This window comes from Kryptolebias marmoratus, linkage group LG20 (assembly GCF_001649575.2).
Source record: "Kryptolebias marmoratus isolate JLee-2015 linkage group LG20, ASM164957v2, whole genome shotgun sequence".
NCBI classification, from domain to species: Eukaryota; Metazoa; Chordata; class Actinopteri; order Cyprinodontiformes; family Rivulidae; genus Kryptolebias; species Kryptolebias marmoratus.
This window is the reverse complement of record NC_051449.1, coordinates 8,122,411-8,150,150: the sequence shown is the minus strand read 5'-3', so window position 1 is coordinate 8,150,150 and position 27,740 is coordinate 8,122,411. Positions and strand designations below refer to the sequence as shown.

The 27,740-nt window shown below is 39.3% G+C and overlaps 2 protein-coding genes across 2 annotated transcripts in view; both read right to left on the bottom strand.

Annotated features, from left to right (window-relative positions):
• Positions 1-745: 745 nt before the first annotated feature.
• npc1 (Niemann-Pick disease, type C1) lies at positions 746-18,269 on the bottom strand. Its single transcript, XM_017426078.2, has 25 exons — positions 18,105-18,269; positions 15,829-15,945; positions 15,591-15,697; positions 15,115-15,260; positions 14,687-14,854; positions 14,351-14,600; positions 14,136-14,218; positions 13,678-14,048; positions 12,955-13,181; positions 12,517-12,617; positions 10,870-10,972; positions 10,586-10,775; positions 10,158-10,340; positions 8,996-9,110; positions 8,340-8,467; positions 6,986-7,120; positions 6,786-6,875; positions 6,473-6,663; positions 6,128-6,243; positions 5,566-5,695; positions 5,273-5,458; positions 4,497-4,728; positions 3,030-3,143; positions 2,527-2,689; positions 746-2,444 (listed from the first exon to the last, which is right to left on the bottom strand). The coding sequence occupies exons 1-25, from the start codon at positions 18,180-18,182 to the stop codon at positions 2,362-2,364; spliced, it is 3,807 nt and encodes a 1,268-aa protein (XP_017281567.1). The 5' UTR covers positions 18,183-18,269; the 3' UTR covers positions 746-2,361.
• A 2,412-nt stretch (positions 18,270-20,681) lies between these two features.
• egfra (epidermal growth factor receptor a (erythroblastic leukemia viral (v-erb-b) oncogene homolog, avian)) overlaps positions 20,682-27,740 on the bottom strand; it is a 40,704-nt gene continuing 33,645 nt past the window's right edge. Inside the window, exons 22-28 of the mRNA XM_017426054.3 lie at positions 27,568-27,643; positions 26,618-26,764; positions 25,754-25,851; positions 25,495-25,662; positions 23,498-23,545; positions 23,286-23,379; positions 20,682-22,392 (exon numbers count right to left, since the gene is read on the bottom strand). Coding sequence (XP_017281543.1) covers positions 22,049-22,392; positions 23,286-23,379; positions 23,498-23,545; positions 25,495-25,662; positions 25,754-25,851; positions 26,618-26,764; positions 27,568-27,643 — 975 coding nt within the window. The 3' untranslated portion in view covers positions 20,682-22,048. The remainder of the gene's footprint in view (positions 22,393-23,285; positions 23,380-23,497; positions 23,546-25,494; positions 25,663-25,753; positions 25,852-26,617; positions 26,765-27,567; positions 27,644-27,740) is intronic.

Sequence of the window (27,740 nt, the reverse complement as noted above, 5' to 3'; positions counted from 1 at the left end):
TGCAATCAGGAAAATGAGGTCACTCCCTCTACATTACTGAGAGCACAGTGCAGGGGGTGTTCAGGTTTACGGCGCCACACTGTGGTTAATCTGAACAATCTCAGCCTTAATGTACAGCAGTGACATATGATGAGGTTTTTAAAAAAAAACAAAAAAAACAAAGTTATTCAGGTCAGAGTAAATGGGAGGCACTCAAAGATGCTCAGACACATCAGAGCACAATTAAAGGCCTTGAAGCAACACATGTCACCCGTTACCTTTCACGCAAGAGTTTTAAACACAAATCCTCAGCCATCTTGAATTGGGTTGACTCCAAATGCTAAGGAGTTGTAGATGTACACCAAGTGATTACTTTCCAAAAGTTTCATCAACATTTTTCCACTGGTTCATGAGAAATTTAGGTAAAGGTACAAGCAAACACATTTATATTTCTCTTCTTATTAGGACATCGTATTGACTTCTATTCATTGCTCTAGCCCAACCCTGATCTTTACCCTAACCCCAACCTAAATAAAATTCACACCGTAGCCCTACATGTAACCTGTAACCCAGAAACGACGTTCCACCACTTTAGGATCAGGTTTTAGTCCCTGTAAGGGACAGGATAGATGAATATATCAAAAATGGCCCTGAAAAAGGTAAAAAAAAAACAAGTACATGGACACACATGCAAAAACATAATCACAAAGACATAATTGTTATAGAAGTATATGTTTTGGAGCATCACAAAGAAAATAAGTTGTCCAACGTTTTAGGGAAACTCTTTAATAGGTGTTAAAATTGTTAAAACGAAAATACTTTTCCACAAATTTATTCTTCATTGTCAAACACGATTTCTGTGTCAGTCCAAAACACAGCCGCTGTAACAAATGAACTAGTTTTACACGGCACTTTCTCACGTTCCTGAAAACATGAATGCATCAGGGAAGGAAAAAAACAAAACAAAAACAAGTTCTATCAGAAAACTAAAACCAAGGAATGTTTCAGTGTTGGAGCAGAATGCACACGGAGCCCACCACCTTCATATTCACCAGCTACAGTCTCAGACACAAGCAGATTCTATTGATTCAAATTTAAAATGAAAAAAAAGCAACAGTTTTAATTCAGACAAATATTTTTAGTTGAAACCAGGGGATTTAAGGGACTTCTGATAGACTACAAGTGGTTTAAAGACAATACATAGTAACACAGTGTTAATAGATAAAACAATTATTTAAATGCGAAGGACTAAAAATCTTAGAACTGCATTAGGATGCAATAAATTATACATTTTTATATCCATACAACAAACTGATGAATTAAACATAATTAGTCCTATGTTCACTTGTTTTTTCCAGTTTATTAAAAGCTTTTCTGTCCACTTTTTGTTGCTACAATCTCTTTGTTCAGTAACTATAAAACGTCTCAGTACAAAACCATTTTCAGCACCATAACATCCTCCACGATTGGCATCCAGATGCTGCTCGACAGTTCAAAGCGGCCAATCGCTCCGGTCCTGTGAACGCCTCGAAAGGACACATAAATCGGTGCTGTCTAAAATGAAACGTGGATAATGTAAACAATGTGGAAATAAATAAGCTCAGAAAAAGGTGGGAGGTGACGCAGGAAGCACCATCTATGGGGCAAATTATGATAATAAATCCATTAATAATGCATGTAGAGCAATTCCTGCATTGTTATATCAATAATAAAAAAAACTACAATGATGGTTTATGACTCAAAAGATCATTGTCCTGACAGTTAAAAGCAGCAGGAGAAATATACTTTTAGCTGATCTGCTCTTTGATACAGCATACAAATGATGCCTGGGGAAGTGTTCGTGGTAATTTCAGGTATTCTAAAGGCTTGTGGAACCATTTTCTTTAGATTTTGGCTCCATTATGTGAGTCCTTCCACTCAATAAATGATTCATAATATCATATAGTTACTGCATATAAAAGTTCTTTTTTTTTGACCCAAAAAAACCCCCAAAACATTATTTTTCTGGTCTTTACAATTATATAAAACTCGACCAGTTTTACCCTTTTTAAAAGTTTCTCCCATCATCACTAAAAGGCTGAGGTTTCTCTGTCACCTGTGAATGAGTCTGTTTTGTGGTTTCTTGTTCCTGCTTCAGATACTGAAGTCTTGCTTGTCCTGTAGTGTGAGGAAGAGGAGGACTGGTTGGAGTTTTTGGAGGAAACTCAAAAAAGATGCGTTCGGACAAAACCTCTGGCTCTCTCATTTCCTGCTGTATTCCTGAGTTAGAGTTCCATGCATAGTAGTGGCAACGTTGACAAGCGTGTTATTGAGCACAGAAGCAGCCGATGCACACACTCACACGGTCCTTCACAGACAAATAGTTAGCTCCCAAACAGCTGGCTAGTAGTTGAGGAGGTGTTCCTTTTCCGTGCCGACGTGACGCTGGTTAGCAGCAAACACCTTGGCTTTGTTCACCGACGGACCTTCAGAAAGAAACAAAAACTCGTTACGGTTTGTTTTAGCTCCATGCCTTCACAATGTGTAGGATTCTTCTCTGCTACCAACCTATATAGCTTAGAAGAACTGGGAGGAAGATGAGGCCATGTGTCGCTCCAAGCAGGACCATGGCCAAGTACATCCTAAAGTAAAAGACCTGGAAGATCTGCGACTTGGAAAACGCCAGGATTATGATCCCTCCAAACTTCGTTAATGTGATCCCACTGAACACCTGTCCAAATTTGATCAAAGCTCCAATTAGAACCGATATAAAACAAATAGAAAACATAATTCAGAAAAACAAAAACTGGAGATATATTCTGCAAAAAGTTCTTGACCAAGACAGAAGCAAAAGTTATCTTATCTACTGTTTATAAATGCTTAAAATATGAAACAATATAAGTGTTAAACAGATTTTCAGCTGCTGAATGTGTGTAAGACTTGTTGTATTTATTGCTGCTTTGACCTTTTTTTTTATTACCAGCATGTTAAATAATTTTTACAATCCAACAGTCGGGCTTGTTTGCTTCACTTCCTGTTGTAAATCCAATCAGCTGTAAAACGTAACTTACAGAGCTGCCCATGTGAGCCAGGGCCTCCTCAGCGCGCTCCACTCTGTTCTTCTTCACGCTGATGGAAAACGCTCGCACAATATGGCTGCAGAACTCCACGGCGATCCCACAGCTCTGCGACAGGAGGCAGGGGACGCGTCAGAAGTTGAACATTTTACAGCTAAAATAAAGAAATGTTTACAAGAATCTCTAGTTTTTTTTGGGCAACTATGAGACCAACGAACTGCTGATGTTGGGACATTGTCAGACCTTTAATCAGAACGAGTCAGACAACCAGAGAAGGTAAACAATTTAAAAAAAAACTATGTGACCCAAGTCACATGACCAAGCATGACTAACAGGCAAACACACAACATGCACATGAAACGAAAATCTCACATAAATATGCATCTGATCTCATTAAAACATGGTACCGGTTTAATCAAAACTGAAATCTATGATTTGATTAGACATTTTTAAGCGACAAACTGTTACAACAGTGGCGTCTTTGTTTTGTCCAGCTGGCACGCAGCTTCACACAACGCAGCCTCTTCCTTCTGTAGCAGCTAAACACTGCAGCTGACAGAAAACAAACCTAACACTCCTCCAAAAAAACACACCTTTTTTTGTAGTATTTTTCATCTCTAGTATTAAAATTAGCATTGAGCATCTAGTATTTTCCTGGGTACGATGAAGTCATGAAGTCACATCACTAGTGACATCAGTGAGTTCCCTGTAGAAGTCTAAAGGACAGAAAACTGAAATCCCCACCCCGACACCAGTCAAGCAATAGAAAGGCTTTAACAGCCCTTTTCCACACCTGTTGCTAATCAGGGACCAGGCCTGCAAATTAGCCCTAGACAGAAGGCCTATGTGCAGAACAGCTGCACTGTTTTTAACATGTTTTATGCACCATTTATAGACATTAATAAAGATAGATAAAGTGAATTTGCCTTATGGAAGGTGCCATGTTGTAATTTTGAAGCTGGCATTTACACACAAGGAACGTGGGGGCCGTACCCATGACACGAAAGTCCCGCCTATACACCCTCCCAACTCTGTGAATGCCCGGCTATGACTCGGTCAATAACAGTGTAATATTATTGGGATGGAATATTTGAACATTCAGCAACAAGGTAAGTACTACACAAATCAACAAAAATAAACTGAAAAAAAAAACAATTCTTTGAAGTGTAATTTTATTTTTTAGTGAGAAAATATCCCATTTGTTTACATTAAGGGGCAGGACCTAAAAATTATACTGCAGCCAGCCACTAGGGGGCACTTGTCCTTTATATGGTTTCAACTTTCAGCTCTTATTAGAATACAGCTTGGTTTAAAAAATAAAATAAAATAAATACATTTGTTCCATACTAGCAGACTCAGGTCCATCTGATTTTTTTTTTCTTAAAAAAAGGGACACTACAAAGAAACATTTCCTTTTACTCCAAACTTAATCTCTAAGAACTGTTTTCATGTCGCTCTTACCATGACCAGGTTCACAAGCGACACTGCGTTGAGGCTGATGCTCCAGAGCCACATGACGCCGAACATGTTGACCAGGATCATGGCGATCGTGATGCTCACCATCGCAGCGGACCACACCTCGAAGCCCAGCAGCACTGTGGTCACCACAAATATGGCGCCAAGCGAGACGCCCAGGTTCAGAGCTGTGTCATAGGCAATGGTGAGGTACTGCTCATAAAACACATAGAAGACGCTGAAAAAAGAACAAGATACAAATTAGTAAAAAAACGTGTCATTTATGATAAGTCTAAATTTGTGCTGCTTCAATCCGAGCCAATAATCCCTGATATTGTATATTTCAATAAAGGGCTGCTTTATCCAATCTTATATAGATACAGCAAGTTTTCTGGTTCCACAAAGCCCCTTTTTTGTTGAATTTGATGTTTCTAGATGATATTAAAAGGTACTTCAGAGATGATATAATATTTTTATTAAATACAGTGCTAGAAAAAGTAAAACTAATGCAGTAGTTCTGGTGAAACATTAGCTTTTTTGGTATTTACAATGTTATTTTTCTGCTGTGTGCTTATCTGTGACCTACTTTCGCCCTCTGGTATCCTTACACTGTTACCACAGAATAAGCAAAACCTCAGTCAGATGAAGCAAACTTTACAAAAGTTTCCAAATCTTCTGCCAAAACTGAAAGTGCTTGAACTGAGATGAACTCTGACACAAAGAAATGGCAATTATTTATTAGGCGAAAGTAAATTCTCTTCGGCTGGTACAACAGAACGTACCTGTAGGCAAAAACTTTGTGATCAATGGACTGGCTGATGTTGCTTGCCAGGGTTCGAGCCATTTTCAAAGCTTCTATATAATCCGGAGACTCCTTTAAGATGGTGTGGTATGTCATGAAGTGAGTGGCACCGACGGCGGTGTCATTAGGACACAGATCCACTGCTGTGGCGTAAGCTGCATGACCTCTGAGATAAGACAGGAGGAACATTACAATCCACAACTCCAAGTAGAGGATTCAGTAACATGTTGAGTGTCAATAAAACTAAAACTAAATAATAATATTAATAATTACCCTTTTCCACACTTGGCATTAGGATTATCTGACAAGAACATGGGTAGAAACCGCATGAAGTCTTCTCCAACAGGCCTCTGCTTTCCACTCTGAGTCATCGGTCGACAAGATACACAGGAAGAGTTTACCACTGAAACACAGAGTTAAAAATACAATCTGTATTAAAAAAGGGCTGAAAACAACTAAATAAACATCAAAACTGAACTGAAAAGTTTAGTTCTGATCAGAAATCTGTGCTTTTTTCCAAAAGCAGAAGGATCATATTTGACACATTGCTGCATGTCTTTGAACAATGAGAGAAAAACAAAGCTTCCACATTAAAACCACATCAGCAAAAAGAACATGACGTTTATAACCACAAATATCATTTACTGGTTTTAGTCGTTTAAATCTCACATTTAAATTACTTCTGAATGACCTTTTGTTTGTAATCTTTTAGCAGTTATCCAAGTAAAACCATATTTTGTTATAAAAAAAATCATTAAGGCGGCCTTTTTGTGGGATTTAGAGATCAAACTCATGAGTCCACACTTCAGCACGCCCACACTGGATCAGATTTTACCTGAGGCGTTGCAGAAGGTGCCACTTTCGTTGTAGTAACGACAGCAGGTTGACTGAGGTTTCACCCAGTCGAAGTAGTCATCCAGCCAGGAGGATGGTGTGCTGGCAATGGTTGTGCTAAAAGCAAAAAAGATTTAAAAAGAATTAAAAATGGAACTAAATAAGTTAGATCTAATTTGTTACATCAGATAGGGAGCCATTTCTTTCTATTCTTTTCTGCTACATGAAGTTTCAGGTTTGCAACACACAGATTTAAGTGAATGAAATCAGTGTATTTCTTTTTATTTTAGGATCAAAACAAAAAAGCTCTTTATTGTGTTTTTGTTTTGTCGTTGCTCTGACTCACTAGTTGCTGATAAGTGAGGCAGCGTAGACCTGCTGGACCAAAGAGTCATTGTTACAGCCCACTCCTCCGCACACAGAGTTTTGGCCCTCCGGGCTGCTGTAGTTCAGTCCGTCCTCCACCACAAAGTACACAGGAGCTCCAGTGTGGAGATACTCGGTCAAGTTATTGAAGTAGTCCAGAACATACGAGTCCTAAACGGCAACAACACAAATTCCTGATGTTATATTTGATAAACTTTGTCACAATCCAGGAAGTAGATTCAGATTCTTGGATGACAGAATTAGAGCCTTTTTATAGAAACTTAAAATCTTACATCAGGCATAGATAATTTCTGGTCCAGTCCAATGTCCACTTTATTTATCACAGCTATACTGAAGGACAGCATACCCACAAACACCGCCACCTATTAAGAAAAACATAATCGTCACAACCACACACACAGATCTATTTTCCTCGAGATAAGTAGTAAGGGATAGGCATGCATGGCTGCCGAAGTGTGACTGATTCACTTACAATAACTGGTCGAACACAGTCTGTCAGGATGAGCGGAGCGTAGATTTTCTTGAAAAAGCAGAAGAGGAAGCCTTCTGTTTTGACTTCCTGACCTTCTCTCAGTTTCGTACAACAGCAGATGTCTAGTCGGTTTTCCTTTGGAACACAAACACACCGCACGATGTTTGACAAGCGCAAGCGACAACCAGCTGTTACAGATGTGACTGAGGCTGAATATTTAAAGACACACACTTAAACCTAGCAGCACAAAAATGTCAACTATAGCCAGATCAACCAGTGAACTAGTAGGGTAAAGTTGACTGCTGTGGTCTTAAAATAGAGTTTTACAAAAGAAGGCAGATCACTTCTGCACAATATCCCTTAAAATAGTGTTTACTCTTTATATATATATATATATATATATATATATATATATATATATATATATATATATATAAAAATATAAAAATCAATAACAAACATTTTTCAAATCACAGCACTGAAGATTCAGACCCTTAAAATAAATCATCTACATCTGTGATAAACAACACATTAGTCAGAAAACCTAAATTAGTGAAACAAACATTGGAAAAACAACATTTATAAGAGCCACACTACATGCAAGCTGTGTACACGCTTGCACCTGGAGAAAGAATAAACTGCCGGCCGTTGCTTCTGCTTCTAAAGGTAGTATCTGGGCTGAAACTGGTGGCGACTAGTTGGCAAACGGGATTCGTTAAAGCATCTCCAGAAGGTCTCTAAATGTTTGCAGCGTGGCATGATGTGGGCGGAGGTGGTCGACTGGCCGTGCAAAAAGCCCGTCACATGGCTCGCCGCTCACTTGCTTACAAATACTCGGAATTCAGTGAGACTGCAATGGAAAACTGGCAAGTTTGAGTATCTCATAATTTCGAGTCTAGTCATACTCTCAGAAGAGACGTGGCACAGTGAGAGACTAGATTGTGTTGCACCCTTCGGGACCTCGATAGAACATGATTATCGTATGTCAAAGACACTCACAGCCATCCCTCACACTCAGTGGGACCCAAAACGAAGTGGTGGAAACACTGAAGAGAGCGGTGAAACGTCTCTAACATGTGATGCATGGGCAGCCATGGCCACAGAATCTGTCACTTCATAAATATTCTGATTCTTTTAGGTCTGACAGATTCTATGTCAGGAGTTTATTTGAAGTGGGATGCATTAAGATGCAAGGATGTTTATTTATCGAAAGGTACCTGAGAAGTTCCACCCCTAATCAACAGTACCACAGCTATCACAAGGTAATGGTACTAAGTGTTTTGTTGCAATCTATATAGTCCCTTCTAGTCTATTAAACAAAAGTCACCATCCGTCCCCCCCTCCCCAGACTCACCTCCTGTCTTTTGGCGTCCAAGCCGAGCAAGCTGACAAAGCAACTGATCTGCAACAGGAAATCGATAAAAACAGCCAGGCCAGCGAAGAGGGAGAAGGTCCTCACTGCAGGCATGTTAGACAAGGCGCCTGGGGAAAAAAAAGACAAAAGAAAAAACACATCAGCTTCTGGCTCAGCAGAAAACTCTGACAATTTATCTGTCAACTGTAAAAATTCAGGCTGGAAAAGCAACTCTGGTAAAACATTCTAAATGTGGTTTTAAATCCCATAGTTTGACTCTTTTTACGATGCGGCAGATTCATGAGGAATCTGGTGTAAAGTTTTGATGCTTGAAAGTAACGAAATTGAAAGTGCTTGAAATAGACGATCAAGTTCTTGTTGCGTGCTTTTTACTTTCTAGAATAACAAACTCCTGATGCTCAACAAGTCCACAAGTTTACAATTCTTGGCTAATTTCAGTTGCCATTGACTGCTTTTGTATTTGTTGCTGTTTGTGCATGTTGTTGTATTTGTATATCAGGTGAGTTTTAAAAACCACAATCTCACCTGCACTGTTTTTTAACAGGCAACTACAAGCTAATCAGCCCGGTTACAGTATATCTGCCACTTTGTTTGCAAACAAAACATACTTTTAGGGCTCATAAAATGTGTTTTACCCAGAAAGAAAGCCACAGTCTCTGAGAAGGAGGAGAGAAACAGGCTGGGGGCTATATCTCCAAGAATACGACCGATCTGCTGGTGAAGTTCTTCGTGTGGCATTCGCTCATCCCTCTGTTTACAACAGTGAAGGAAGCAACGAGAAGAAAAAAAAAGAGCCATGAAATCAAAATAACCTTCGAGAGGAACAACCACCCACAAATACAAGTACCATTTCCTAAAATGTAGCATGCATTGGTATAAGAGAGCACAACTCTTTTGAGTAAAATATAGCACAGCTACGGTGTAGTGGTTTTCAAAACATTTAAAATGAATTAAATTATCAAACTGATTTCTTTTAACAACACAACTGCTAAAACTACTAGTACTGCAAGAATAATAATAATAATAAAAAAACTATAATAATGTCAAAGTCTGCGTACAGTACAGACACAAGAGAGTGAAAGAACAAGTGAGTGTGTCATCTTCTGCTTTTGTTCCACACATCATCAAACACACAAGAGAGCCAGCAAGTCATTTTGTGACTAATATATATATATATATATATATATATATATATATATATATAAATAAAAACAGCACCAGCTCCCCGTGACCTGGAATGGAGAAGCGGGTAAAGAAAATGGATGGATGTATGGACGGATATATATAAAAACAGACAATAGTTGAAGTGGTTCCTCGATTCTGTACCTTCAGTAAGTGTACTTACACCTATAATGTACACATGGAATCAATTTTATATATAAGCACTTAAACTATTCCCAGTCGGCTGATCTTGTCTGTTTTAAATTAAGGGAAAAGTTCAGTGGTTTCTCCTCCTTTGGTCATCATGTGCATACAAATCACAGCTCGCTCCAACCAGTACAGGACAGCGAGTTTGACTCATATGACCTGAGAGTTTTTGACACTTTTGGTTTCTGTCAAGCTGTAGAATCAGCTCAAATGCAGGAATAATATGATGGGAAAGCTGACTATTTTAGACAGTGGTTTACCCTAGAAACCAAAAGCTGACTCATGCCTACTAAACAAACAAAAGAAATGTCTATTTGGCTCAGCTGAGTAAAATAATACATAGAAGGTGTGAATAGGTACTGAACTAAATAACAAAACAAAGAGTGATCAGTCGATACCAGTTTTACAGACTGTAGCCAAGGAGTTTACCTGGTATGTCTGCACGATAATAAAGACGTTGTCCACTCCGACAGCCAACACCAGAAAAGGGATGACCTCAATCACGATGAGTGTGAGGGGGATACCAGCGTAGCTGAAGATCCCCAGTGAGCTGCACACAGAGGTCAGCACGATCAGGATGCCTGCTATACCCAGAGAGATCTTAGAGTCCACCTGTACAGACAAAAAATACAAGATGGGTCACCGCCATTCATTATCTGCTTCATGTTATGTGTGATTGAGAAGTACAGTTAGCTCTTTCGTCAAAAACAGGAAAGACGAGATAAAATGAGTAATAAGGGGAACTACTTCAGGCATGCGATACGCCAACAAACACGAAAGATATTCCGTGCATAAAAATTGAATGAACGCGCTGATTAAAACTGTTATTGAGAAAGATGCAGAATTTCATCCCTTACCATAAATCCACGGAGACTTTGGATGTGACCGAGGGCCAGGGAGATGTAGATGAACATGATGGCGTAGCTGATGACGATGGTGCTGATGTCGCTGTTGCTCTCTCTGTCGATTTCATCTTCAATGCTCCTCTCTGTGCTGAAGGCGATGGTCAGGTTGGGGTTCGAGTAGTTCTTCATGAAACTGATGAACCTTGAAACGCAAAAAAAAACAACCACAAAATGAAAAACACCGTACGCACACAAGCGACACCGCGCGACGAAACAGACGGCGATTGTTCCCTTACTCTTTTTCCCAAGCGAGAGCTCTGTTCAGTTTCTCCGGATCATTCAGGTAGTTGTTGAGTGGAAAGGTGATAACAAGAGTGGTGGCGTTGTTGTAGTTTGTGCCTGTAATGTGGAAAAAAATACTACGTGTATTAGGATGAGGCAGATGACAGCATTTGTTTTTAAAGAACAGAAATACAATCCCCTGCAAAACCTTTTTCAACTTTATTTTTAAGGAACTGCAGGATAAAAATGGCCATGTTTGGGATTTTAATCACTGGAATGCAACATTTTAAACTAAAACTGTGAAGCATGCCTGCAGCACACTTCACAGCTGATCAGACAGGTATGCAAAAGAAGGTGGGGACGTCGTCGCTATGTGTTCTGTGTTTTTTTTTTTTTCCTTTTTCTGTAGGTTGTTGAAAAGTAAATCTGGAACAAACCATCACTTCTCCTAATCAATAACTTCTGATCCAACAATGACAAAAGTCTATTTTTAAGCTTGTCATTTCCTGCAAGATGTTAAGTCATCCCGTAGGCAGATTTTGTATCCACTGAAACGTTTTTTTCTCAAATTTAGGGGCGGAGTCTAGAAGTCAGGCCAGCGGCAGCTGACCAATCAGAGCAGAACTGGGATTTTCAGGAAATGTTGCCGCCACCCAGCTGTTGTTTGTCCTGGAAAGGTGTGATAGGCAGAAACTCATACTAAACGTCTGCCTGAAGGTGCTTTCTGCAAAGCACACCTCACACAGCGCCTTTTTATTCTTATAAATCCTAATAATTATCTTCAGCTTCATCAATGCTGCTTTAAGTGACAAATCAAACATTTGGTAAGAATATGTGTCGCCATCAATTTCGGAGGAACACTGGAGCAAAGAGGGCAAATACAAAGGTGAATAACCAGAAGAGCACAGAAGTTTCATTGAATAAATAAAGAAATAAACTGACAAGTTGTACACTGGATTATATAACTGCTGTATAAAATAAATGAAAAATATAACATTTCAGTGTCTAAATAACCAGGTATAAGGATGTTGTCCAGACAATAGAAATACATTTAAAGCATTGGCTCATCAATTTTTAAGTTTTTATAAATAAGAAATCCATGTTCTTTAAATTGTGATGGCTTTAAATTTGAAGAAGTGTTGAAAAGTTTTCCTAATCCTGATTTTGACTGAAAGCATCAGCTCCTACAGTCAAACTATGCCCACAAACAGAGGTATGCCCTTTTTCATCTTTTATTTTCTGAGTCAAACATGTTCACGTTCGTTTTTTCTCCAGATGTGAGACTCAACCTGCTTTGCTGTCCCCTACTCCTCTTTTTAACTTAATTTGCTGACTCCATTATAATTGTTAAAGTCAACCTGGAACTGATCCACCAGGACACACTTTTTATTACTTAACCTCCTGCTTTTACTCACAATATTATTAAAACTGCCACTCGAGTGAGGTTTGCGTCAAATCTCATGGAACCAGCTGGATCCTAATTCCACTCAAGGCCTCCAATTTTAATCTAAATCAGAGATTTCTTTATGTCCAAGCTTTATTCTGAAATTCATCATTAGCAGAGCTAAATGTTCCTGCCTCATCTGAGAAAAACAAGTGATTCTGTATGAAACAAAGCAGTTTAAGATAAAATATTAAACAATTACAAAACTAAAAAGTACCATCATAACCGCCGAGTGCCAGCCAGGGGAAAACGGGGCCGCCGAAGGTTCCTAAACAGGGATCGTGGAGGAGAGTGGTGTCGTTGAGCGATGCTGGTGCACTGCAGAAGACAGATACAAAGAGTTAAAAACAGAAACAGAACAGTCATCTGCAGATTGTGATCTTTTGACCTGGTATACCAAAGTTTAAAAGAACAGAAATACAGTCAACTGACATGTGACAGCTAAGGAGGAAGGCTTTTTAAGGAAGGTACTTTTCTCTAAGGGTAAACTACCCTGAGGAACAAACGCAAAACATTTCTTAGACCAAAACAGATTTGTGCAAACAAGACTAGACAGCAATAAAAGGCAAAACAAAAACAACATAAAAGTGCCGGTTTATTGGTAAGCATCAGAAAAGAAGACTGAGCTAAGTAAAGAAAGAAAAAAAACAATCACCTGACACAATAGAGGAAGTGGCTGTGGTAGTCAGCATAGATAAAAAAAGCGTCTCCCATACTGTGATCCAGGACAGCGTGACTGTTCTGAAAGTAGTTGAGAATGCTTAAGATGGTGCAGTTGTCGTTGTAGGGGGCCAGGGGAGCCAGGCAGATGTCCTTCAACGTAACCTTTTGGCCTTCGTACGTAGCTTCAAGGTTTTGGATGTTGAGCTGTAGATCCAGCACCTGAGTGGATGAGGTTAGAAAAACAAACACAGAAACTAAAAACTTTAAACCGCAGCTTAAAAGACATTTCATTACATGTGCACAACAAAAGGAACATCATAAAAAATGATCACTTGCTTGGTGTGAAATGTCACACTGGTGCAACATGGGTTCTACAACACAGCGTTATTATATTTTAAAGGTGTCTGATTACAACTTGGAAGGGAGAAATGCAATGTCTTACTATGTCCCTGAAACTGGCTGCAAAGAAAAGTGCTCTGAAGACAAGAATATGTCACAGATATTTCATTATGATCAAAATATATTGCGTTGTCTTGTTATAAAAGGTCATAATGACTCTCACTGGGCTGTTTTCTGCCTCACTGTGGTAAAAAGTGAGGTGAGTCTATAGTTTTGTTGCAGTTTACTGCATAAGACAACTGCTGTGTGCAAAGTTCAAGTAAATGTTCGTAAAGTAGCTTTCTATTTCCTAAGCTGAGCTCTCCAACTAACTCACCTGGTGCAGGATGTCTTTGAACAGGATGGCTTTGAATGGCACGTCCGATCCTCCAAAATATGGAGAGTAGATAAAAGTGTCGTTGATTGGAGTGGTTATGATGAGCTGTGTCGTTCTGAAGAAGGGGCCGAAGTGCTGATCAAAATAGTCCTTCTCTTGTCGAGCCTGGCTGGAGGGGGACGACCAAAGATCTACTGGGTCTGTGGTGATGCGCATGTAGACCAGGCCTGAGGAGGCAGCGATCACCAGCACCATGCTGGCCAGTATGACCGCAGCTGGGTGCCGGACACAGAAGGAACCCCACCAGCTGAAGAACGTTCGCAGGACATTCTCAAAACGTTCACCCAGCGTTTCACAGCACGTTGCATTCGCTGAGAGGAGAAAATTATGGATGAAAAAACACAAATTATCACAATACGAGCAAATTAAAGTTATAAATATGTCTTGCATGACTGTACCTTGATTAGGATTATCACTATTGAGGGACAGAGGGTTATTGCTGTCCAAAATGGGGCCATACTCCGACAGGATAGTCCTTTTCCTGCAAACATAAAGAACCAAACATCAGTGAAATATATAACTTTAAAAAAAACATCTGAGCTCAATTCTTTTTGAAGTACTGCTGAAAATACAGAAAGACAAACCCGAGCCGCGTTTGCTAAAAGCCCATTACCTGTAACACCAAGCTCCCAGCACAGCTCCGATGAAGATCAGCAGGAAGGCCACATACGAGATCCACATGATGACGTACATGGCATCCATACCAAGGATGGTCCAGGGAGGCGGGGGGGATGGAGGAATGGGTTCGGGGCCACAGGCATTTGCGCAGTCCTGACAGGAGCAGGGACCTGAACCGTCCTCTAAGCCCTCAGTGCAGGCGTATGTCTCGTTGTTCATGGGAGTGTACGTAGATACCGGAACATCTAGAGAAATGACGGCACATTTCATGGCTCAACCGATGTACCAGCCAAAGAGAAAAACTTCCAGTTTAAACATTTCAAGTATTTACCTGAAAATACTGGCTTGATATCAAAGGGGGCCTGTCCATTTTTAGTCGTGAACATGTACTCGATCCAGTTAGTTGCATTGCAGTCTTTTGCATCCTTGCCACACAGCATCGATAAGGCTTTCGCGTTACTAGAAGGTAGCTGGACATCCTGGCAGGCGTTGTACATGGCTAAAAAAAAGAGGAAATCATCAAGGTTTCATTTTGTTAAATAGTTCATTCCCTTTTTTTCCATTTGCATCAAGACCAAACAGTCAGTAACCAACCGAACTAAACAACATGCATGCATGACTTCATGTTTAGTCAGGGAAATAATAATGTTTAGTCAGCAGATTTCTTATGCAAGTCTTGTGCATCAGTTCTTCACGGGACATTTTGTCAACACCAGGAAGTCATTCTGTATCCGAATCTAGCACTGGCTATAAACTGACCATTAGTGAATGTGTTTCCAATGTAGTACGTCACTTCCACCACGCTGGTGCCGTTGAACTTGGTGGAATTCATAAACTGACTCTGGTGGGGGCTGCATGTCAGCTCGCAGAAGAGGGTCATCAGATTAAAGAAGCAGGAGGGACACCTGCACGCGGAAACAGAAAGAGTCAAATCCAGACAGACACGATCATAAAAGTTAACTTTTAAACAAGTTTAAAGGAAAATCGGAGGCACGAACAAAAGTGAAGTGAAAGAACCTAAAAAGACATGACATGCAAAGCTCTGCTCAGATGGACACTAAAACTAATCCATGTTTAATCCAGCCGTGCAATGCCTGGCAATTTAAACCCAACATTGAAGGTTTTTGCAGCAAATAAAGCATATTGACAGATCCGGGTATTCAGAAAGAAAGAGATAGTATTCTTCTATGTGTGTCATGTGCTTCGTCAGTTAATGTTATAACAGTGCTGCATACCGAGACAGGAACTGAAGGGGCAGCTGGAGACTCCCTTTGAGTGTGTTTAGCTGGTCAACATTACAGCACAGACTTCGGTTTCCGTAGTCTAACCCAGGACAAAGCTCCTGCATATAAATATATATAAAAAACGTATTCAGGATGTGACTTTTACAGATTATTCCACATTGCGAAATGAAGCACAACCAAAAAAAGAGCATGCATGCTGCAGGAGAAAACAGTGTGACGCTGCGTGTACCGTGAGAAGCTCATAACCCTCAGATGGGAGAGGAACAGGGGGCCCGGTGTAATTGCAGTTGTACTTTTTTCCAGACTTCTCGCACTCGCCGTACCACACACAGTGCTGGGCCTCAACCTGACAGGAAGACAGGAAAAACACAGAGATCATTTCTGCACCGAGGAGCACATTCATCTGGTCTTTGAATTGTTGTCCTGCAAACAGGCTGTAGAGTGGTGAATTAGAAGCTAAACTCATATAAAACTCTTAGTTTTTAACTAAATAAACCTAAGAGAAACAGAATAAACACCTTAAGTTACTTGAAGGCAGCAATGAACCGTGTGGCACCACTTTTTTTTTTAAATCGGTTTTAAAAATGTTGTGTTTAAAAATGTGTTTTGAACACCTTACACCCGAAAATAACTTTTTCACTTCTGCAAAAATCTCTTTGCAAACAAGCGTTTGAAGAATATTTAAGAGAAGCGTTCTGCATTTGGTCGGTGTCAGAAAAGCAGCTGGATTAACTGAAATCTAAAATGCAATCAACAACAGAGCTTTTGTAGATTTTCCAACTAAACAAGCTCTTTCATTTGTTGATTCAGCATCAGAGCTCTCACGTGTTCCCTTGTTGCGAGATCCAACTTAGGGAAGTTAATTCACTTATTCCACAAACTGTTGTATGAGGAGACCCAGCGCTACACTTTATCCTACTTGTTCTTTGTAGGCGTGAGGTCACCCAGTTTTCAGATATTCATGCAAAGTTTTACAAAGCTGTAGACTCGGCCACCAGCCTAACAGTTTCACTGTCTACCTGGAACATGTTTATTTAGTTTAACAAACAGATCCCTGCAGTGCCCCTTGAACAGAAATTCCAACTCTGCCCAAAAACAAAAATCCGACCCACTCACGAGTTTCTTTAACTTTCTGCTGGCTCACGACAATCTCAAGATAATCAGTATGTGCACTGATACCAACATTCTTGTCCTTTATTTTCTCCAGCCGGACACCAATACCTTATCTTGAAACAATGACTGATCAAATTCATTTGCAAAGTTTCAAAGTAGTTCTTGTCAATTGACGTGGACTGACCCAATGCGTCATGAAAGGAAGAGCAAACAATGCAGTGAGAGGAGCGTAGAGGCCACCGAGGACAAGTTATCGATACGGACGACAAACCTGATTAAATTAAAGGGTTAAAGCAAGCATCATTGCAACAGTGATTTTTGCTTGTGATAACCCTCTAATAAGGACATATTTATATTGACAAGAATGGCATTCACAACAAAATGTTACTTAAAATGGTTTGTTGTTTGAATCTTTAATTGATATTATCAACAACATAAACCTGGAACACAATCATTTCTTCTGTGAGGACTATGTGCTTTGTGTCTATGCACTATTATTATTATTAATATTATTAAAATTGAATCCCACAACCTGAGTTACAGCAAGGCGACAGTAAGTAGTGTCATTTATTCACGATTATAGAGTCAAACTCTACAGAATGAGTAAGCACTTCAGCTCAGATTTTATTTAAATATGTGTTTGAAATTGTTAAAACTGTACTAGTTTAGATGTCAATAATCTCTTTAATACACCTTAATGAACAGTGAATTGGCAGCACAACACTAGATATTAATTCCTGCATGAGTCTGCAAATCATATAAGATTAGTCCATGACTTTGGATTTAATTTGTAAAAAAAAAAACATAACCCCTGGAACTCAAATTTTGGTAGCAATATTATCCATTTGCATGGCATAAGGTTCAATATGTTTAATTACTTCATAAAACTCAAATAGATTACATGTTTGTTTGTTTTTATGGAATGAATGGCAAAGATTGTAGATTTCAGAGTAATCTGACCCAACTCTGATTATAGATTATTAAAAAAAAACATTCCTGTTTAGAGTTCTACTTCTGTGGGCTTGTTAGCTCAACTGTAGTAAAGTCGAAACATGGGAATAAAACAATAAATCGAGCAGATTGGGGTATTTATGGTTATTGTCTAAATCGACAAAAAAAAAAGGTTTCAAACAACCTGAACCACCAGTGTGACCAGTCTGTGAAATACCATGCCTTTCGGGTTTATAGATGTTTTAGCATCTAGCTATACATTTAGAATCTTATTAGGCCAATTACTGGATAAGGCTGCGTTTAATCTATAAGGAGTATCGCTAACGCAAAACTAAACCTCGTAGTTTCGCTATCCGCCTCGAATAAACATCACAATAGCAACCGTAGCCACAGCTGAGTCATGTAATAGTCACGAGAAGGCGGACATTAAAATACACTTACCCATCGAAAATATCCTTCTGATAAGAATATTACGAAGAATAGAATGAATAATCTGTGCCTCTCTGGAGTGAAACCCATCCCTGTGGCTCAATAGATAGAAACCAAGTGACAGTTGGCAACAGGCAACTTTTCATCGCTGGATGATGTCTTCTTCCGTGGAGTTTATGTTCCGGGCGGAGACAAGCCGTCGACTCAGTGCTGCCACCAAGCGGCGCCAAGCGCACACTGCATCCTTACGCCAAAAAACACCAGGAAGCTGAGTTTTGCCCTAAAAACAGCAATCACATCCTTGAAGTGGAGCACAGATAGCTATCACACAAAGGTCAGCCGAAATTGATAATTTTGAGCTGTTTGGGATTTGATTACATAATGTTTGTGTCTTTTGGAAAAAACTGTAAGACAGCAGTTTGTTGTCTTTATAACTCGATTTATGTAACATTTGATTCCAGAAGACAATAGCAGATGCATAGCTTTTTTTCTGTAGCCGTTCCTTTGTTGTTTGCTTTACAGTGTGATAAAGCAAGACATTTAGATCTCTCCCTGGAAAATGTTTTGACTTGATATGAAAACACAGTTAAACAAGAGTTTTAACCTTGCCTTTATGTAATGTTCTGATTTTTGTAAAACACAAATACTGTCTCAGTGTGAACTAAGGGGGATTTCAAGATTGTCGTAAGGTTTCGGCCAACATGGGAGTTAAAGAATGCCATCCCTTCTCAGTGGAAGTTCACATATTGTCTGTTTTTACAGACAATAAGTAAGTGAACAGTTGTTTTTTTCTTTGTTTAAATTACAGAAACAGTGCTAATTCTATAAAACATTTACCATTTACTATCTCAATAATCTTTTGGTAGGTTTATAAAGAAACAGTTTTATGATAAATGCATTCATGTTACATGCAAATTATCTGAGCATTTAAAATTTGGAAAAATCACCTACACTAAAGCCCATGTCTAACTGATGAGCCATACGCCAACGGAAAACACAAACAAAAAACCTAATATGTAACTAATTGTAACTCACCAAATTGTATAATATTATGTAATAACTTACACTTCTCACAAAATATTTTGATAATTAGTTAGGAAATATCAGTTTATTTAGATGAAATGCTGGTGCTGAGACCAGAGATGTCTCAACAAACAGTTCCAGAGTCCAACCCGAGATACAATCAGCAGGTAAAGTATAAATAGATAAGTTCTTATCAGTGTCTCTCATAGAAACAGACCCCAGACATCAGTACAGAGATTGTTCTGTATATGCTGTCCCTGTGGCACCTGCTTATATTAAAACATTTTACTGTTTTGTTCCATGCACTCCTTAAACTAATTTTAGGTTTAAGTTTTAAACATTTTTCTCAGGATAGGACAAATTAGTCTTATTTATAATTATGTGGACAGTACACAGATGTTTTGTATGCTATTTCAGCCACTTGGTTGTGGCTTTCTATATACAGTTTGCCTGCCTGCATCTAATATCCTGTTATTATGTGCTGGACTGTCTCAGGGGCATTTTTGCACAGCCTGCATCTTGGGTCCTGTCTGGTATGGTAGACCTATAGACTCTATAGTTCTTGTGCTGCTATGTTTAGTGCCTCTGTGTTGTCCTTTCAGTCCAGCTCTCTGTAGGTACTAGTAGGATTTGTTGATATCAGTCATTTCTTAAATCTGCAGGTGGTACATGCTTTGCAGGGCCTTTATCTTTTCATGATGGTTCCTCCTCTTCCACATTAGGTTTCTGTCTTCTGAGACATTCACTTAATAGTTCATCATTGGGGGCTTTCTTCCTGATTTACAGGATCTTAGTTGATTCATTCTGTATAGTGGCTGTGATGCTCATTAGTCCTCTGCCTCCCTCCTTTCTCTTGGTGTACAGTCTCAGGGTGTAACCCTCCTTGCATTGTGAGGAGCTTTCATGATGTCAGTGGCTTCTATCTCCTCCTGGGATCTGTTGGAGCCACTTTTCCAGTTTGGGGGTCACAGCACTGAGCGCCCCAGTGACCACCGGCACCACTGAGGTCTTGACTCGCCACAGCTTTTCCATTTCCTCTTTCAGCCCTTGGCATTACTCAAATTTCTCATGTTCCTTCTTCTTGATGTTACAGTCACCTGGGATTGCTACATCTGTTGCCACAGCCTTTTTTTATGGTTTGTCAACCACCACGTCATGCCAACACATTGATATGTCATAATTCACTTGGTCAATAAAGTGTTTTGTCTTGAACATGGCAGGTGTTAATAAATGTTGTTCTAGTGGAACTTTACCCCTATATATTCATGTCAATTAAGTGCAGATTAAGGCAGCATATAGTGCTGGTCTTTGAGTTTCTTCAAAAAAAAAGTTGTTTTCAATTCTCTACCACACAATGGTTGACAATGGTTGGTCACAAAAAAGCAGCATAAATAAGAACACAGGTTTTGCACAAGGATTATCAGCTGATGAAGGACTTTTATGAGACTGTTCCTTGAAACACAGCGCCATTAAAACCAGAACACCGAGTAGATAAGTGAATCATTTCGTCCTTCCTCTGTGTCATCTCATCTTCTGCAAAGTTGCAGAAAAACAAACAAACAACAATTTCCCACAGATAAAAAATATTTATTTATGTACGTTTTTTGAATGATATGATCACAATCAGAAATAAGTGCATATTCACAAATAATATGACAAAAACTGTGTACTGAGTATAAATTACAGGTGACTATTTTGGGATATATTTCAGGATAATCACTGTTTTCTGTACACGTACCTGTGTAAAAATCAGAAAAAGTCAAGCTGCTACAATAGTATATCCCTTTAAAACTAGGAATAATATTTGCAGAGTTCATGCTCTTGCGAGACTGAATAACGTTAAAGCTATAGGAGCAGATTCATACATATATATGGTGTCAACACCATGAGAAACAATCTACAAAACAGAAAGACGTCGGACATGTTTTTTTTTTAAATTCCTGACACAGTCATTCAAGTCTCTAAAACACAACACATGAAAATGCTACAACTAAAAAAAAATGTAGACACACGGCCTCGGTTTACCCAGCATTTTTTCAAACACAATACAGACAGAAAATAATTAATTTGGGAACAGAACTAGAAATGTCATTTAGTATCGGTGTGCTAGAAAGAGATAAGCTCTTAATACAGACAAGGTTGTCGGGGATTTATCAGTCATCAGGTTGGAAAAAGAGAAAGCTCCCTGTGTAATCACACTCATATGTCACACTGATAACTTTTTAGCTCTGCAAAAATATCCCTCATTTCACAAAGTGCTGCAGGTTCTGAGCTACAAAACGCAGCAGTGTGAGCCACAGTCACATCTGCTGCATCTGCCATCACATTCTTGACATAGTTGGCCGTGATAAGACACTCAGGCGTGAGGAAGGAACTTTATATTCTCAAACTGGTACATTTCAGTGCACACAAACCTGTTTTCAGTACACATTTAAATGACATGAGTCACCGCTGACTCTGCTTTCTGTTTATGACGACATTTAAACTTGCTTATTAACCCTTCAGGAGGAGTGTCTTCAAATCAGCTGCTTCCTCTAAACTTTTATCTTGAACGAAATGTTTGGAATCTCGGCGCTGCCTGTCGCCAAGAAAGTTTTGCCCTCTAACATAACGGAGGAGTTTCTCCCGCTTACATATTTGGGTCTCAGAAGGTATTTTGTGCACATTATTTAGAAATCCTTACTTCCTGGCCAGGGTGATGTTTTGTGTCTGGTCCATCGGCTCTACAATCAACCAAGGCGCATTCAGCTTAGCCTTCGTCCTGCTTTTATTAGGAAAAAAAAGTCTCTTTTTAGTTTAGAGGAGAGGAAAAACTCTTTGGAACAACGCAAAGTGTGACTCCAAAACACAGCATAAGTGATGATAGCACTTATTAATGCGTTTCCAGCCATAGTGGAACAGAAAACAGTTTTTCATCGTGTCCCACGAAGTCCTCAGTCCGGGCCCAAGTACTCAGTGTTTTCTGCAGCAGGTATGTGTCCATTTGTGTGGGACTTAAAGGTGGGACTGAAGTCCTGCTGGTAATCTGGGTTGTCTATGCTGGTCTGAGGCTGGAAGCTCTGAGTGTCGTGGACTGTGCCATTGGAGGTGAGCGGACAGGCGGTGGGGGACAGACACTCGTTCAGGTATTCGGGCCCGTTAACCCCGTTCTTAAAGCAGTTCAGGTACTCTGTCTCTGTGTCATCTGACGAGATGGTGGGAAGAAGAGTGCGAGGCAAACAAGTATGATGGTAGCCAGGATTCACCACGGTGGAGACCCCATTCTGGTTGATGTAGTCTGTGAGAAAAAAATAAAATGGATTTTATAAACATAACAGCACAAAACAAATCACCATTTAGTGTGGCAGAGGTTTAGATCTACAATTTTATTTAGCTCAGATAATAGAATATAAGTATTGAAAGATGGGTTCTGGCATGCTTAAAAGGGACACTGATGAGTAAAACAAATCTTCAAAATAGTGTCCAAAACATGGCATTTCTTTTACTTTCTACTCTATAGTGTTTACTTAAATGTACAAACCCTACTCCAGTAAAAAAGACAGGATTAAAATTTATACAGATACTAAATTTATTGTGAGCGACACACATAAAATTGATAGAAAAACAGGTCAAGGAAGACAGAAAAGTGTATATAATTTAAAAAGTAACAATGTTCTATAAGTTTCTTCAGTCGGCAGAGTAACTGGTGACAGGTCAAGTTATTGGGCAGAAATGAAATATAAAGGCAGCAATGTTATTATGGCTCTTCTCTTTGTGTCAGTTTATTAATCAATAAAAAATGATGACCATATTAAACTTTGAAGCATGTCTTCCTATCAGATTTAATAACTTCCAAAGAGGGTCTCTTCATATAATAGTATTGAAGTTAATTCCTTGAAAAACAGGGAATACTTGGACAGTTAAAAAAATATTAATATTTTTATGATCATAAGTCTCAAAGATGACATAGTGTTGAGTATAAAACATCTTTGACTAAATATATGTGCAACAGTGATTCTTGAAACCGGTGTAAGAAAGAAATTTCTAAATGTTTTCCACAAACCGCACTATTTTTTTTGTCCACTAGATGTCATTTTTTCTCTTTGAATCCAACACAGGGCCCTCAGCGTGATCTCTGTAGATTGATTTAATTTACAGCACTAAGAGGGGTCAAATTTGAAGTGTACTTGCCTGGAGCGGGCTGGAAGGCGTCGTCTAATAGTTTATCTGTGGGGTCAGGAATGTATCGGAGAACAATGCTTCCGTCTCTGCTCGGAACTCCATTCTTAAAGAAAGGACAGAGAATCTCAGTGCTGTGGGATAAAAATACTACAAATGGCTCAATACAAAAAGGACTTGTTCTTTTCTTGAAGTGTTTTTAAAAAGGTTAGTTTTTCTCTCACCATTAGGCCATTTTTGTTGTAACAGGTTCCAATGCTGCTATTCAGGCTCTGAAACACAGAAAACCTTTGGTTAATCTCTCCTCATATTCCCTTTTTTATTCTAGTTAAGTTATTAAGTTTTTTCTTTTAGGTGTGTATGTTTTTTGCCTGTCAGGGTAAGATTTCTTTGTATGTATTGATGATTCACCCACCACTATAAAGGTGAACGCAGATGATAAGGGTTTTGCCTATCAGTGTGGGGCGTATGCATGAATCACTGCATGAATTTTAATGAAACTTGCAGAAAGTAATAATTGAATGTGCAGCTACAACTGATTAACCTTTGAAGTCAGCCCAATTCAAACTGGCTGCCACAGTCAAATGACCTTAAAAATGACTACAGCTCAGTTAATTTTACAGACATTAAGCTAAGATTTGATGTGGTAGTAGCTGTGAGTCATTCACAACTCATAGTCTGAGTGCGAGAGTGTGCATAACATTATTTTTAAGGCTTGACTAAAATGACTACATCTAAAATAATTCTCAACATAAGATGATTTTAGTCTAAAAATTCAAGAAATTCTAGGCCTATAATTTTTTCTGGTAATTGGGCCTAAAGAAGAGCTATCATCTTCAGTCCCCACACTGACAGAGATCAAATCAAATGTCCACCAAGCAGATTCATTCTCAACCAGACAATCTAACAGGTTTTATTGTTTCGGTCAGCACTTAACACGGAGAGCCGTAAACCACAAAAAGTGAGCAAATACTGACAACAGACTGACAGCTGTGGCAATTCAATTACTTTCAACAAGAAAAGGAAATTGACCACGCCGAAGCAGCATCCATCTGTAAAAGAAATCTTTACCCAAGAGTGATATTATAAAAACAGGCCTGTTATGAAATCCTCCTGATTCCCTGTAAAGGTAATCAAACCTGAAAAAAGCCCGTATGGGTTAACCAGACTGTCAGAGACCCACAGTGGTTGCAGGTAGAAGAGCCAGACCTACGCATGGCCTTCGCCCAACCCGAAGCAGAAGAGTTTTTCTCACTCGATTCGCATCAATCAAAGGCCAACCGGGAGGAAACGTGGGAGAGAGAGGGGTCACCGAAAAGACGATGGGAGCAGGAGATCGGGGTTCAGTCCAGGTAACAGTGGACACTTTTAAAATGATCCACACTATGATTTTAGGTTTAAAGGCTGATGTTCTCTCCCTGCTGACTTAAATGTTAATGATGTTGTTTATTTCCATTCTGACTCACAGCCTGATGATTTAGACAGAAATCCCTTTTATCCAAAATACAGTTAAACTGCATGATTACATTTTGAAACATCTGACAGCATGTAGGAAAGTGTGCACTGCTGTACCATGTGCTGTAGTTACTTCCTTTACTTTCTCATTGAATGCAGCTTCTCGAAAGGTTACACGCTACGTTTCCTCTTTTGCTTTTCCTCTAAGTGTTCAAATACTTTATGTCCCTTTGTTCGTCAGTGAGTTCAAGTGACTCAATAGAGGCAAAAAAACATCAAACATCTTGACAAATATTTAGGCGTGGATCTCAAACTGTTATGGAAAGTTGTAGCCATTTTGGTCACACCTTGCAAATGTCAACATGCGCAATCTCATACAATATCATGAGATGTCATGCTCAGAGTATGTGTTGTTAATGACTCTCAGCTACTAACACATCAAATTAGGATTAGTATATGTAAAACTGACACAGTTATAGTCATTTTTTATGTTTCTTTTTTAAGGTCAGTCGGCTGTGGCTGCCAACTGGTCGACTCAAAAACTTATTCACTTTTAAATGTTTATCTGAAAATTACTTTGTGCAAGTTCCAATAAAAATTGTCCAGGGCTCCATGAGATGTTTTGGTAACAGACAGACACAGACATGAGCAAAAACATTATCATCTTCATCATATATAACCGTTAGTCCATTTGCCTACTGTAATTGCATAATTATACGAAGAGTTTTGGCACAATATAATCGGACAGACATTAAAAGGAACCTACCCCAGAGTGGAGCAGTGGGGTGATGGAGGTGCTCGGGCTGTTAAAGAAGCCTCGCTGTGGCACCAGGTATTCGTCTGCATCAACACCATCCTCCAAGTCCTCCCCGCTGATCAGACTGCGGTAGAATTTAGTATCTGCAGGACTTGGTAGGGTCATGCAGTCGTCCCCCTGGGAAATAAATATTTGGGTTTAAATACATCATTGCAGTTCATCAGACTGCCAGTAGACACGGGCAATCACAAGTGGGGAGACGCTGTACCTGAATGACGAGATAGCGAGGAGGATCTCGAGCCATCTTCGTAAACTCAGCGATCAGTTCTCGAAACCGAGGCCGGCTGTCTGCATCGATCATCCAACCTGCACGAACACGTCAGCAGAAACCATCAAGGTTACTTTAAAACAAAATAGTGGCTGAAACTATAGTTTAAGGGAAAGGAGGTTAGAAAACTGTATCATAGAAACACAAATCTAAAAACAAACTGCTTGCCAACATACAGAACGCATAAAATGGATTAAAGTGAGAATATAACTAAAGGTTGTCTTGATTTTTTTTCTGTTAACTATCTAAAGATCAAGCATTCTTTAAAGGAATGAATATTGCCCACAGCTTTGTGTAAGATCTTACTCGATCTGTTTAGCTATTTCCACACCTAGTTTTAACTCAATATCTGTAAAACTAAATAACTAATTGCTATTTTTTGTTCTGTTTTCTAAAGCTGATTATCTGTGGTGGCCATGTAGAATCAAGTTGACTCCGAAAGTTAATCAATCATAGATGAAAATCAATGAGTACTTTCTGAGAAACTCATTAAAAGTGGTTCACTGGTTTATTAAGGGTGGGCGAAAATGAGAAAAGCTTAAAATGAGACAATGGTTGAAGCCAATTTAGACTCATCTAATGTTAGTTTTTGCATCGTTAAAAGTCACAAAGCCAAACATGTGAATTTTTTTTAAATTAGATAAATAAAGAAACTAAATATAAGAAGCTGAAACTATCAAAGTTTGAGTTATTTGCTTGAAAAACAACTAAAGTTGATTCCGTCCTACATGTTATCTAACTAATACAACTCTTTTAAGTACTACATATGGATTATAAAGTTTTTATTTATAGGGCTAAGCTTACATTTCACCATGATCATGTAGACATCTATGGTACAGATTGGTGGTTGAGGCAGACGCTCCCCTTTCTCCAGGATCCTGGCTATTTCACTGGCTGGAATCCCATCATATGGTTTGGTCCCAAACGTCATCAGCTCCCAGGCTGTTACACCTACAGCACAGAAGTGGGGACAGTTGGTAAATGTCAGTCCGATGAGCTGTCTTTCACTTTGTTTTGAACCGCAATAAAAAGAGAAGAAACAGGAGTTGACAGGATGTACACGGTATCAAAATGTTGACAAATTGACTCAGCGTGCAGGAGTGGGAGTCGACAGGATGCATTTCTGTGTTGGAGGAACTGAAGAAGGGGAAAAGGAGGAAAGGAAGCCCATCTCTTCTGCCAGCGTCTGCTGATGATTTTGCCAGATTGAGCGGAAGGCGTAATCAACCCCTTGGGAAAAGAAGATTTGGAAGCAGGCCCACTTTGTAAAAAAAAAAAAAAAAAAGCTCTGCTGCGTTCAGCTTCTGTGCGAGTGTGTAGGCATCGGTGTGTGTTTTTGCTCCCGGGCTGAACGAATGACTCAAGTGGGTTGAGGTAATGATCCCTCCTGATGGAAAATTGTCCATCTGAACCTGATGGTGTGTAGGTGTGCGCTACCTGCGTGCTAAAATCACAGATGACGCTTCTGCCTTTTCATTTTGCATCTTAAAATGTTTAATAGCTTTGTTAAGTCCAAAAACAACAGCCTGTGTGAAGCTACAAAGAAGCTTTCTGCTCTCTGCATGGGCTGCTGTTAAAGGATTTTACTTAACAATGAGTAAATATTTCTCCAGTGAAACCGTCACCATTACTCAGGAGGATACAGCTGTTTTACATATCTGAAGATACATGAGGATTCAGCCTCAATCTGGGACACTGTGTGCACAGTTTTCCATTACAAGGCCTGCATTCACATCCCGGGAGCTGAAACCTACCGTAGCTCCACACGTCACTCTGATGGGTGTAGGTTCTGTTCAGGATAGATTCAAGAGACATCCATTTTATCGGTACCTGAAGGACAAAAGCAAAAGGAGAAAAATCACCAAATATGTTAATCATTTATAGTGTTTACAGTGTTTCCTTAAGCAAAATTCTTCAGCTTTACTAT